The 13,915-nt window shown below is 39.8% G+C and overlaps 1 protein-coding gene across 2 annotated transcripts in view; it reads left to right on the top strand.

Moving 5' to 3' along the window:
• RAPGEF5 (Rap guanine nucleotide exchange factor 5) overlaps positions 1-13,915 on the top strand; it is a 249,618-nt gene that overhangs the window by 220,951 nt on the left and 14,752 nt on the right. For both annotated transcript variants that reach the window (XM_017526967.2, XM_017526966.2), the window contains exons 19-23: positions 358-480; positions 2,137-2,315; positions 7,129-7,219; positions 10,229-10,279; positions 11,082-11,169. In XM_017526967.2, the coding sequence (XP_017382456.1) occupies positions 358-480; positions 2,137-2,315; positions 7,129-7,219; positions 10,229-10,279; positions 11,082-11,169 (532 nt within the window). The remainder of the gene's footprint in view (positions 1-357; positions 481-2,136; positions 2,316-7,128; positions 7,220-10,228; positions 10,280-11,081; positions 11,170-13,915) is intronic.

The following is a 13,915-nucleotide window of genomic DNA, read 5'->3' as shown; positions in this document are numbered from 1 at the left end:
AATTCTTGCCAGAAGCCAAAGTGATTTCGGGGCTTTCGCTTTCATTATGCTGTCTGCCAGGGCAGTGTTTTATAATCAGATTTGTGCGTGTGTGTGTGCGCGCGTGGGGGCGGGGGAGAGGGATGGAGGAGGAGTGGGTGAACTCACTGAAGTATCATTGATCACGTTGTACTATTTCCAAGACCATTTCCTAAATTGCCTGTAACTCACTGAAGGTGAACAGACCAGAGAAAATACTAAGTGCGCTCAGAAAAGATTACTTTGCTAATGTGGGCTTCTAGTGCTTTCCTACAGCCAGCCAATGCTGTGCGAAACATTTGGGAATTCCTGAGGATCTTTTTGCTTCTGTTGGTTTAGAACCCGTTTGCAGAAAATGAGGAATCACAGCAAAGGTCGATGAGGATTTTGGGAATGAACACTTGGGATCTTGCTCTGGAATTAATGAATTTTGATTGGAGTCTATTCAATTCAATTCACGAGGTAAGTGAGGAGTGAAAAGATAAAATACAAATGCTGTTTTAACTGTGAATTCTTTGTGAAGAATATCTATGCGTGTGTTGATAATATTATGCTAGAATAACATGGTCCAAAAGATATTTGGGGACTTTAAATATATTGAAAGACTGACTCAATTCTTAAAAAATTAGAATATGTGAGCATGCTTTTATTTGCTTCTAGTGTGGTCATATGCTTGTGTAATGTATAAATGTGCTATATTTTGTACATATAAATACATATATATATTTGGAGATAAGGCTCTAATGGGGTTGATGAACTATTTTACCTCTGATATTGATAGATTTATTTTTTCCATGAAGGTTATGATAGTTGTATAAGAATCATATTCATATTTATGTATGTACACACACTTATCCATCTTTTTACTTAAGAACATTCTATAAATTTAGACTACATTGTAAGACTTTGAGTACTTTATTGAAAATTTTGGATATATTCAAGTTTTTATGTCTATCAGTTTTTCACTTGAGGACAGATTATAACATTTTTGAAACAATAGATTGGGAGCAAAATGCTACTGACGATTCACGAGTACATTTGGCTAGAGGAAACGCTCACAGGAATCAAGAGATGAAAAATGTTAGAGCCCCCTGCAACCATATGTTGCATTTGCTTTGCCATGTAGTGAAATTTTTTATTCTAAAGTGGCCTGTCCTTCTGAAGAAGGAACCTCACACCCAATTTAGATATCCAGATGTCCTCATATTTACTCATTAAACAGATTTCAATATTATGATCAGAATGTGAGCAAGTAGTGAATTCGTTCATGCTAAATGGCTTGTGTCTTTGGAAATGTTAATAGACTAGGATATACCCCTGCTTATGCAGCAAAAGAATGTAGATTGCCTCTGTAAAATTCACACACACACACACACAAACGCACACACTTACTTAAAAGCAAATCTCTTCTATTCCTTTGCACATGATCAGTCTATGTAAATAGTTACTGGTCTTGTTTGCTTTTGTACATTATTAGACCTTGCCTTAATCTCATTCTCTTTCCATTTATGGTTTGACAATGTTTTATATCATTGTTTTTCAAAGAGCAGGTACTCAGACCAGCATCATCAGTGGGTCTTGGGCATTTGTTAAACATGCAGATTTCCAGCCCCTCCACACACCTACAGGATCAGAAGTTCTAGGGATGGGATCTAGCAGTCTGTGCTTTAGCAGTCCTCCAGGTGATCCTGATTCACACTAAAATTTGAGGACCATTGTCTTAGAGAACAGACCTGTGAGGGTCTGATGTGCACCTTAACAAATATTGGTAGTACTAGCATTCATTTTCACTTGAAATTTTCAACATGACAAGTTTGGGAAATTAGGGGATTCCATTTATCCTATGATTTAAACTTTAGGATATCTTAGATTTTTATATAGAGATGTATTCCTTATATTCTGAAAAATCACTTACATAGTTCTAGGTGAACATTATTGAATGAGGCACCTCTGAAACTAAATCACTTTGAATTTAACATATTACTGTTCGCCATATTATCTGTTTGCCTATTAATAATATGGGAGGGACTACCTGAAGTAGCTCTTAAATGTGACCGAGTTTTGTATCAACTGTACTTTGCTATAAATAAACCCTGGCATGAATACATTTTCTTTCAGCAAGAGCTGATCTACTTCACATTCAGCAGACAGGGAAGTGGGGAACACACTGCAAACCTCAGCCTTCTGCTCCAGAGATGCAATGAGGTCCAGCTCTGGGTGGCCACGGAGATTCTGCTCTGCAGCCAGCTGGGCAAGCGAGTGCAGCTGGTGAAAAAATTCATCAAAATTGCGGCTCAGTAAGTTTCTAGTGTGAGAAGTGCCATTCCTCTAGTCTCCTTGAGAGACTACATTGTTTTTCTTTCTTTTTTCCTTAGGATGATAAGGGTTGGGATGTAAACGTGTAATATGAAGTTAAATGACCAAATGGCTGAAAAGGTCCATTTTTGAATATTTATATCTTTGCATTTCAAGTATTTATACCTTAAAGTAAATGTCAAAGTATCAGACATAAGCACTTTGCTCTCTGCCTCTGCACTAATAAAGCAGGCAGTACACACATCCTTCATCCTGCAGCTGAACTGCAATGTGCCTGGGTGAGCTACAGGAGGCTAGAAAAAAAGGGATGATGTGCGGAAGTGAGAATCATTCACCCCACCCGCTGAGCCTCACTCCTGGGTGCACCCCATGCTCCAGCCACTCATCTTTCCCATGAGCACCATCTTCCAAGTATGAACACTTGTTGGCTTTGCCAAGAATAGCCGCTTGCACCCAGCGAGTTGTTGCCATTCTTCAAGACCTCAGTCAAATATTACTTCCTTCCTGAAGCTACCCCTGATTTTCAAATGCAGAGGTACTACTTCTGCTCTGCACACATATACATTTTACCTTCTAAAATCATATTATATTTATTAAATTTATCTGTTTATATAGGATTTCTTCACTAGGCTGTGTTTGCTTTCAAAGAACAGGGACTATTTCTTATCAATCATTTTACTTGGGTGGGTAGTACAGAACTTGGGCAAATAGCAGTGACTCAGAAAATTTTGAATGAAATTTTAGTCACTTGCTAGGAGCATCCTCTTAAAATATCAGAGTCATGTCAAGAGTCTGTTCTTTGGACCGCTCCCCAGCAGAAGCAGGGAGCATGTATCAAAATCTTCCTCAACTCTTTTTGCTTCTCAGCCTTAAGATTTTATTTCTCCTTTGTCTTCCAAAGTAGTTTTTATATCAGTTTTCAAGTACATGTCAATATCGATCACTCATATGTACAGATGTATACAAGGTAGTGTGGGGAAATCAGACTGAGTCTACACACAGTTCCTGCCTTTGTGAGGCTTGCAGTGTATCAGTGGGCATTTCTATACCTCAGCTGGCTCCTCTGCAAAGTAGAATGGGGAAATGCCCTAGAAGATCTCATTCTGTTAAGGGCTTTAGAGGAGGGAGAGCTCATACCCCAAGGGTGTAGAAAGTAGGATCAGGAAAACATTGAAGGAAGTTACCTTTGAATCTATTTGAATTCTTGGGGAGGGTGTGACAGGTAGGAATTCAAAAGAGCACACTCTTTGTGGGAGGCCAACTCAGCTGAGACAATGAAGCAGAGCCTGTGGTCAGAGAAGGTAACATCTTCTGATTAAGAGTGGAGGGGGATGTATATAGAAGTTGTGGGAGAATGATCTGTAAAGACAGGTGGGATCAGTTGCAAAAGATCTTGAATTTCAGATTGAAGAGTTTGAACTGAATTGAGAAAGGAGAAGGGAGTTTTTAAAAGTTTTTAGGCAGGAGACTGACAGGATCAGAGATGTCCGTCAGGAAGGTTGGTCTGAAACTAGCACATTGAACTGTAGCAAAGGGAGCCCAGGAGCAAGATAATTTTTCTTAGCCAAGAGACCATGAAGGATCCTGACCTGGTATTTGGTGTGACTGGGCGTGGAAAGATAGATAACATGATATTCCTAAATCTTATAATCTTATTGGACTGCTTTTATGGTGAATGCTTTTTTTTTTTTTTTTTTTTGGTCATTGTGTTCCAAAATGGCTTGTGAAATTCCTGAAGGTGAGGCTCTTTTGGGTAAAAAGCTTTCTTGTAAATGCTAGTCACTTGGATAAATGGAAAATTAATGTTCCAAGGAGTAAAAATGACACCGCCCAGCTCAGTTCCCACTATAAGATTGCCTGTCCTCAGGGAAATGAAATATATTCACGTCTTCTCCATATGGCTACATTCTCTTGAATTTTTATGGTGATGGTCTCTATCCCTAGCCCAGTGGATAGAATTCAACAGAAACATAGAGTTAAATTCCTTATAATCACGCTAGTAGGAATAACCAAGGGAAAATAGTAATTTCCACAATCATGAAGTGTTTTTCCTGCCTAAGGCATCCTATTTGCATATTCATGTTTCCCCTCCTTCTCACCGTCCCCATCCCCCACCTCAGTGTATTGAGTGGATTTTATTTTCTCACACAAAGACAAAAGGAGTATTTGCTGAACTGGAATGTTTAGTGTTAGACAGTCTGTTCTTACCATGGAATGAATGACCCCTATTAACAGAGGATTTCAGCCTGGAATGGTATCTAATATTTGCACTGTATCAATTTGTCTTCTCCAGAAATTGTGCCTGTATTAATTCCTTTTTTTTCTTAGCAGATTTAGATGTTAGTTATATGTGTGGGTTTTTTTTCCTTAAAATGTGACTAAAAAGGACAGCTGTATGTACCAGGAAAATTGTTCATTAGGAGCTAATAGATAAAAAGATGGGAATTCTAAGATTTCACATAGATTAATGAAGCTGAATAAAAAGTAGAATAATAGACATCTTTATAATGAATAATGATAATTTCATTTCCCTAGAAGTTTGTTTTCTACTTCAGCAAATGCTGTTTAAAAGGCTTGCTGTGTACTAGGCACCTGGGTGATGGACAGAATATAAAAAGATTAGACATATACTCCATCCTTAAGGGACCTACTATCTATCAGGGATTGCATAACCAGTGGGGCCTCCATCATATCATAGGTGCAGGTACCCGGGGTAAGAGAGACTTCCAACCGAAGAGCTTCCAGCAGAGTGATGGAGCAGTTTTTATTGACCACAAGAGCCTCTGCAGGGGAGCCTGGTATTTCAAAACATCAACTCAGGAGATGTCACTAACTCAAGTCTGTTCTGGCTGGTGGGAACATTCAGGGTGTAAAGAGTCAGAAAAAGTAAAATGAGGCAAGTGAACAGCAGGAGGAAGGGGAGTCACCATGTGAAAGCAGTGACTCTCAAACGCAAGTAGGTTTCCCAATCACAGACTGTGAGGTATCTTGTTTTAGTTTATTCATGGACTGTACCAAGCAGGGTCTACCCAGGAGAAAGTTGGCAAAAAAAAAAATTAATAAATAAGGGCTCACTTAAATGAAGGTACAGGGCCTCACACTTACCAAGGAACTGCTGGCAGAGCCAAAAGCCGGACAAGAGGACCATGAGAGGAACAGATCGTGCTCATTGGAGGCTCAGCAGCAAGGTGCCTATGAGACACGTGTCCACCACAGATACCTTCGGCACGAAGTGTGGAGGCAGCATGTCCTCTCCAGGCTCCACTGTTCTTGGGATTGGAACTTCGAGAATGCCCCCAGGCCTGAGCTTTCCTGGCTTGGAGCCTGGTACAGCCGGACTCAAGCAGTACCTAATCTGTGAGGCTGGCTCTCAGGCGGGCCAGTTTAGGCAGGTCCTGCCAGTGCACGGCTTCTGTGGGTCTTCCTACTCACTCCACAGCTGAGGTCATTCTCCTAATTCTGAACTAGACAATCTCATACACTGTGTGTACAACTGGGAATCAGTATAGCTTTGGGGGACAGCGGCTTGTAGTATGTATCGAGAACCTTTAACGTCTTCACAGCTTTTGACCAATCATGGAATGACTGGAAGTCTAACTTAATGGGGGAAAAAATTATAAATACAGTAAAAAGTTGTATGTATAAGAAATTTATTGCAGCATTCTGTATAACAGGGAAAATTGAAAATTATTGTCCACATTAGAGGAATAAATTATATAATATGCTCTTGATAAATATATTACATCACTGTTAATGATGATAGTAAATAATCCATAGTATATAACATAACATGGTATTTAACCGAAAAAACAGGCCACAGACTTACACGGTTCCTAAATTCCATATGAGACATTGGTGGAGAGCTCATGAAGGAATGGCATCTGAGGGAAGCTAGACAAACATCACGAGGTCCCTGGTACATACTCTGCTTACTGTTAAGTACTTCATATTTTTTCATAGTAAACTTTCAAGGTAGGGTAATTTTTTTTACTTTGTTTTAAAGCCCTACCTCAGAGAAGTTGTTTTCTAATGCTCTCCAGATAAAGGAGTGCCTGGAATTCACAGGCTATTGTGGTTGCCCTGAAAGCCGAGCTGCCTCTGCCATTCCAAGCTTCCGTAGCTAGCTTTGGAAATTAGTGGAATGTTGACCAGTTAAGTCTCTGGGCATGATTGATGTTATGCAGAGTGGATGGCCTCATGAAGTGAATGGAGCTCAGCATGATCTCATTTTGCATTTCATTTCCTTGTTTAAGTGAAAAATGTGGAACAGTATTCCCATTAATATATGCCATATTTAAAATATATGCATAATATAGTAGCTATTTTGTTAGTAGGAAAGAAAAGTGTCTAAATGTAATGGGAAGGAGAGCTTAGACCTGTGAGGTGAGAAGGGCTTGTCTGTCAAAAAATGAAAAAAAGCATTTTGATGAAGGAATCAGGACTAGTGAGCTGTTAAAAGGAGGGTGCAGGATATACAAAGAAACATGAATTTAAAAGAGTGCTCAGTTGAAATTGTAAATGCACACAACATAGGTTTAAAAAGGAGGAATCTTGTGAAATGTCAGGAGGGTGTCAGGAGCACAGATCTTTTCCTTTAGGTAAGGGTGAGCTGAGGTGTTTGGAATCATTTCTTTGGCATTTAGAGACAGCTGAGGGGCAGTAAGGGATACATAGGCTGTAGAGCAGAATTCCTGAGCTCTGTGGCCTAGGAGAGTCTTTTCAGCTTCATCTTTTGTGATCATCTCGGGAAAGAATGTTTTCTCAACGTGTCCTCTACTCCCTTTTATTTTATAGCTGCAAAGCCCAGAGAAACCTGAATTCTTTCTTTGCCATCGTGATGGGTCTCAATACTGCTTCTGTCAGTCGACTGTCGCAGACCTGGGAGGTGAGCCTTGGAGTCCCATAGTGGGGGGCAAAAAAATGGAAATAAAGTAATTTACATGGACTAAATGAGATGAGTACAACTAAACTAAAAATGTTTAAAAGTTGTGTGTCAAGGTGGTGGGTATGTTTTTGATCAAATGGTCTTTAAACGGTTGTATAATGTGTCCGAACTAGATAAAAATGGTAACGTGCTCCCCAGCTAGAATCAGTCTTCCCCTCTTTGCCGCCTGATAGTGTGGTTCCCATCCAGGCTGGTCCCCGAAGTCTCCCTGCCCGATGATGTGTGCTCAGAAGTGCGTTTGCTGTGATGCTAATGAGTTTAAGCTTCAGAGCCTCTCACGTGCAGAACTGCTGGCAGTGTGTTCACATGGAGGATATATATTTTTGTAAAATTTGTGAAAGCAAAGTAATTTTGTATTATTTTTCTTAAAGAGGATCCACAAAACATTCTCAAGTTTCAGGCCTCCCACATACTGGCTCTGCACTCCGAAGGCTGTTTGGGTTCTGAGCTGCAGAGGCCCACTCAAGTTCGCACAAGGTCTGATGCGTGGACTGCGACATTCATGTGGGAAGACCTGAAACTGGGGAGCCCTAAACTTAGGCAGACACAGGCGGAGGACTCGGCCCCTCTCATGGCCGCATCACCTTCCTTCCTTGGGCTGCTGTTTCCTTCGCTCCTTTCCTTCCCAACTGGCTACCTCCCTATCAACCATTTCTCCCCTCATCATTGCTCTTTAAGCTTCATGCTTCTGCCTTTGGCCTGAATGTGCTCACTGCCATCTCCTCAGTCTCCCTCACAGTCCTCTCACATTTAGTTCCTATCACTGACTGTGTTGTTCTCTTCATGGTTCCCAACTCAAACTCCTACAAGAGAAAGGCTGATAGGCCAGCTCTCTTTTTCTCAGCATAGGTCTCTGGGCAACCTGTGGATTCGCTTTCTTTCAGTTAGGGGTCATACCCTGATGGAATGCTCTGTGCTGACCCAAGGGTCAGAGTCAGTGTTCCTTAAAGGGGCCCAGAAGAAAAGAAACGAAAGCCCTCCCTGCTCTGGTTAAGCAAACAAGACCTTCACACACAAAGCCAGATGAAAGAGATGGGGATAGATGGCACAGTTCATTAGAGTAGGAGGAAAACAAATGGCTGGCAAGGGTCAGTGGGGGACGAATTTGAATTAAACCTTGAGTGAAACTGATTTGGAAAAATCGAGAGGAGAAGTAACTCAATTAGATTTAACCAGCTTATGTTTAATCTGCGCATTGACTGCCTGCTACATTTAGGGCGCTGCATCAGTGCCATGGCAGACAGGAGATGACCGCGTGAGAACTGAGCATGCCTGTGATGACAGAAGTCTTGCACCAGGGCAGAGCAAGTGGAGGGATTCATTCTGCCTCCCGGTAGCTGAGAAAACTCAAATGAGAAGCTTCAAGCTGCAGGGGCTTCGAGGTCGAGCTGGGAGTTACTGGAGTGTGGGGATGGGCATCTCATGCAGAGGTGACCACAGGATCTCCAGGTCTGGTGACTGGACGAATGGAAAGTGATCACACTATTCCAAATAGATAATACAGGGAAAGAAGTAGATTTAAAGAAATAGATCAGAGGGCAGTAAAGTGCTTTAGTAAAGGGCCAGCGAGTAAAAATGTTTAGGCTGTGCAGGCTCCATGGTCTCTGTGGCAGCTGCTCAACTCTGCCATTGGAGTGAAAGAGCAGCTGTAGTATGTGTGTGGATGAAGGGGTGTAGCAGCAATCCAATAAAACTTGACCTACTAAAGGTAGCTTATGCCTAGATTTGGTCTACAGCTGACATTGGACATGTTGAATTTGAGGTGCCACTGGGACATTTATGAGGGATGTCCCACAGACTAAGGTAGGCAGCTCAGAAGAAAGATTGAAATCAGTTGCAAATACCTCCATATTGTATCTTCTTATTTAATTTATCCTCCGTTCATTAGGGTGCGTGCGTGTGTGTGTGTGTGTGTGTGTGTGTGTGTGTGTGTAGTTTCCAAACAGATTGAACTACCTGTTTGCTGTGAGAAACTGAGTCCAGATTCAAAATTATCACATGGAAAAAAATCTCTAAATAATTGTACAGCCTATTTATTGTAGGAGTTGCCTCACTGTTTTGATTCCTTTTAGAGACAGAAAATCACAGAAATGTCTTCTTAAAATTTGTATTTAGTGTTAATAGCTGGCATTTGTTAAGCACCAGCCAAGGACTGTGTACTTTTCATGGAGTGGTCTCTACATCCTCAGCTGAAGAAACAGATCTGAGAGTTTGCTGACTCACACCAAACCACATAGCTAGAAAGGGCAGAGTCAGAGTTCAAATTCAGGCTACCTTTAAATATGTGCTGTTTACCACAAAAGATTACTAAGTCAATATTGAAAACCACCCAATATTTTATTTAGCCCTGTTAAAGGCAGGCCAGAACATTCCAGGCCCTTCTTCTTTAGGCCTGAATTTTTATCTGGGAGCATGGCCTGTGTTTCCATCCCTGTCACTTTGCCTGCCACTTGTTGTGAGCTCTGCAATTCAGTGATTCCACTCATTTAAGTGCAGGCTTCGCCACTTAAGGTCTTCTGGCTATTCACTATTTAGCCCGATGCTGTGAAATAAAATTACATCATTTATACTAAAAATGTCAGCCAACATAATTATTTCCCACTCAGGAAGACTATTAAGAAGATGAGAGCATTTGTCAAAGGTAGGGTATGGAACTGAAATCTAAGTTTTTATTAAATGACCACCAATATGTGGAATGTCTAACCAGCCAGATTCCTGAATCATGGGGCTGTTATTTTAAGCTCTTTTAAGCAACATTCCTAAGAAAGATCACATTAAAGAGATGATGAAAATTGCATAATGAGAAGCAATCAGGGTAGAACAGATGATAGAGGTATTTATGTTCAGAAGTGTGACACAGATAAACAATGTAATGAAAACTCCCTTCGATGCCTCTGAAAATAACCAGCTTCTGTGACCTTCTGTTTTTTGTTTGTGTTTGTTTTTTAGAAAATCCCTGGGAAGTTTAAGAAACTTTTCTCTGAACTTGAAAGTTTAACAGTAAGTAGTTGAGCCGAAGTGGACTTATTCTTCAAAATAATTCCTAGGGTATAGTTTCTTTCTAGATTTCAATGGTTGGTATTTGTACTCTACTGTGTCATGTAGCCTAGACTGGTTTACTTGTACATGAAACTGTAGCTTTGCTTCTTATGGAGAGAAGGAAGTTGACAGTTAATGCTTCTTCCTCTCCTTCTAAAAGGGTAGTGAAGATAATCCTTTTAGCCTGATTTTTCAGAAGGCAGGTTTTTAAGTATAGTCCATTTCAAAGCCTGCAAAATTAATCAGTATCAATTTAGCATGCAATTAGTGTCTTATGCATTATTCTTTTTCCCTTTTCTCCTTTTTACAATTTCTTAGATTGAGATTTTTAAGAATTATAGCTTCTTTTTAGAATACAATAAAACAGTATCCTCTTGTTTTCTCTGCATTGTCTGTGCATTACAAGGACAGATTTTCTTGGTAGTGTAACAAAAGACTTTGGGTTAACTCATGATATAAATTATGCAGAGGAAACTGTACTTAAAGAACCTTTTGAGGAAAATAATAGGGCAATCAAAAGATGTCTCTCATTTGCGGTCATTTCCCCTTATTGTAAACCAATAACTTGAGTTTCATTCATTGCCTAGATTTCCTGCCCTAATTTAGTGAGTTTATTCTCCTAGGAAACCTTTATCTACTTTGTTGTTAGGAGGATTCTCTCTATATCTAAGTCATGTTCAAAGTATATAGCAAAAGTGGATTTAGAATTGTTTCTATAGCACACTGATTTCTCTTTCTCTTTGTAATCTGCTTGGTTTGGCAGGATCCTTCCCTAAATCACAAAGCCTACAGAGATGCATTCAAAAAGATGAAGCCACCAAAAATCCCTTTCATGCCCTTATTGCTTAAAGGTAATGATTTTCTATCTTTTATGCCATGTAATTTCATCTTCCAGAAATTTCTTACTCTATTGAGGCAAAAAAAGGGACTCTCAAGTTTGTCTCTTTACAGTTATTTTGACATTCAGACCTAATTATGTTTCCCTTTGATTGTTTTTCAAATGGCCAATATTTTTTTTTTTTTTTTTTTTTTTTTTGAGATGGAGTCTCACTCTGTTGCCCAGGCTGGAGTGCAGTGGCAAGAACTTGGCTCACTGCAACCTCTACTTGTGCTTAAGCAGACACCAAAGAATTTTCGCTTGACTCACAAAACTTGGCACTGGAAATGTTTGTGTTTTTCGTTTACTCTGCTTTAAGCCCTGTATCATTTTTCTTTGGGCCAACAGTCCACTGAATCCAACCAAGAATAAGGCTGGCATAAAGAACCCAAATGGTGATCAATCGTGTTCTATTTTTGCAACTTAAACTTAAGAGACACAGCCCACAATTTGCTGTTGTATTAGAAGTGCCTTTGGTCAACACTAGCAAGACAGCCTTTGAAAATTGTTGGCCAAGAGTATAGTTCCTTTTTTCTAGAGTGGAATCTAGTTGGGAAAGTATTTGATAGCTGCAAGTTAGACCACTGACCACTTTCAACTAAGCACCAAATAATTCATCATGAAACATGTTAGTTAAATTTATTGATGAGACCTCCGTGATCTCTCTTTCAAACTGAGGGGATTAATAAAAGGAAACTCTTTTTAATCTGGTGTACACCCCTGACATTCAGTGTAAATTTTTACCTGTATGCTATCCAGGGAAAGGGGGTTTGGGCATTGTCCTTGGCCATATTTTGATTCCTTCAAGGGGTTTTGTAGGAATACTCTTTGATCCAGCCACTAGTCTTCGGAGGCTTGTAACTTCTGGTGAGCCAGGCCCCGATGGCTGGACCCATACAGTGCTTCTGGAAATTGAGCTGTGTGGGAACTGGATTCCTGGTTGGCCTGGCCATCCTCATTCCCCACTTCCTCCCATTGCCACCATCCCCCACACCCCTCACCCAGCCAATAAAGCTGGCATTTTCTCTTCAGCATCTCTCAAGAACAGCCAGAGCTTGGAGAATTATTGTGAGTTGCTGTACATCCTGCAGCTACTCATTGAGTCTTCCTTCATCAAACATGAAGCAAGAATCTCTGTGAAACAAGAATATAACATTAGGACAATGGAGACAGATATGCACAGATGCTTCATCAAGCTGAAAAGATTCTCTTAAATACAAGTGCGTGAAATAAAGAGAGTCTGCGGTGCCCAAATAATAATTTATAAGTTTATTTGATTCTTCAGACTTATTGCTTTTAAAAGAAGGGTGTTTAGGTCTATGCTTTTTATTTGCGGAATAAAACACCTTCAATTAGTGGGTGGGAGGTGGCAAGTGGGAAGTAACACTTAGGGTCATTTAGACACAAAGACAATAGAAAGTAGGACAGATGTAGGAAAGGAAATCATTTGTATAAAGAAAAAATTTTGGAATAATACATACTTTTAAGGAAATGAGAAATTAGTTGACAATGTTCCTTTAACTTAATTAGATAGGAACAGAGCCTTCTGCCACATATTAGTGGTTTTCCCCAAAAATATTTAATGCAGTCAAGTGTCTCACACTTAACATTTTAGCTTGAATGCAGTTTTCTGCTCTACTGAGTTTATCGAGACCTCTGTTGGCAGCAAGACAAATTTCCCCTTTTCTACTGAAAACACATTTACTTATTTCAAAAAGAAATAAACAGCTTTTCATTTATTTATTAGAAGCTTCCTTGAGTTTAAATAAGCACTTAGTTTTCCTTTATCTTAATTTTTTGTCATTATAAAAATATATAGTATTAGTACTTCATTGTACTTAAAGTTACTGTTTTTGTCTGAAATAATTTCCAAGGCAAATATGATGAAAATATAAAAAAATATATATCATGCCTGAGATAAGACATTTTGGCAAAAATATATAACATTAATTCTTAGGCTTTTTTAATCATATGATTATTTTTAAAATTGCAATGAACTATTTTAGAGCAAGCAACTTAATTTCTAATGAAAGCTCTTCTTCCTCCCTCTCTTGTGTCTCTTACGTTGAGTAGCTTTTGATTAGAAAAGTGGGACCAAATTGAACTCCTTGGTGTTGAGGAAGGATTAGACCTGCTGTGTTGCATTTTTTGAAAGTCAGTTTCCAAGTAGCCTGCAGATGATCAAGTTAGTGAATTACCTGAGGATCTTTCCAGCCATCAGTCTTCCTCTTTCTTATTTGCATTTCTTGCCTTTTGATGTACTTTCCCCTTACTGTGGTGGGAAATCGTTGTCAGAAAGAGATGAATGGGAAACACTAAGTGCTGGGGAGAAGACCCAGCTGAGCTAAGGGTCTAAGCAGTTGTATATCGTGCACTATTTTTGGAAATGGAGTGAATCACCTAGTCGTTTGAGGATAAACTGGGGTCTCTGTGGTAGGTAGGTTTCATGTATGTGTCTTAGAGTGGAGTTTACTGTTGCAGATTTGTGCTTCTGAAGGAAATGAATGTTGGGACTCTTAGATGTTTCTTCCTCCTCTTCCACTTGGCATCTCTTCAAAGTGTCTTTTTATCGAGCAGTTGTATTTCAGGAGATGTTTGGGGTGTGTTCAGGTGTCTCCAGGTGGCAATCGCTCATTTCTCATACACCAAAACTGCTTCTTGTCCCATGACTTAAATTCTGACATCCTAGTTTTTTTCAGCTCAGCCACTCATTTGTTTCT

This window comes from Cebus imitator, unplaced genomic scaffold (genome assembly GCF_001604975.1).
Source record: "Cebus imitator isolate Cc_AM_T3 unplaced genomic scaffold, Cebus_imitator-1.0 Scaffold45, whole genome shotgun sequence".
NCBI lineage: Eukaryota > Metazoa > Chordata > Mammalia > Primates > Cebidae > Cebus > Cebus imitator.
Note: the sequence above shows the minus strand (reverse complement) of the source record. Positions and strands in the feature narration are given on the sequence as shown.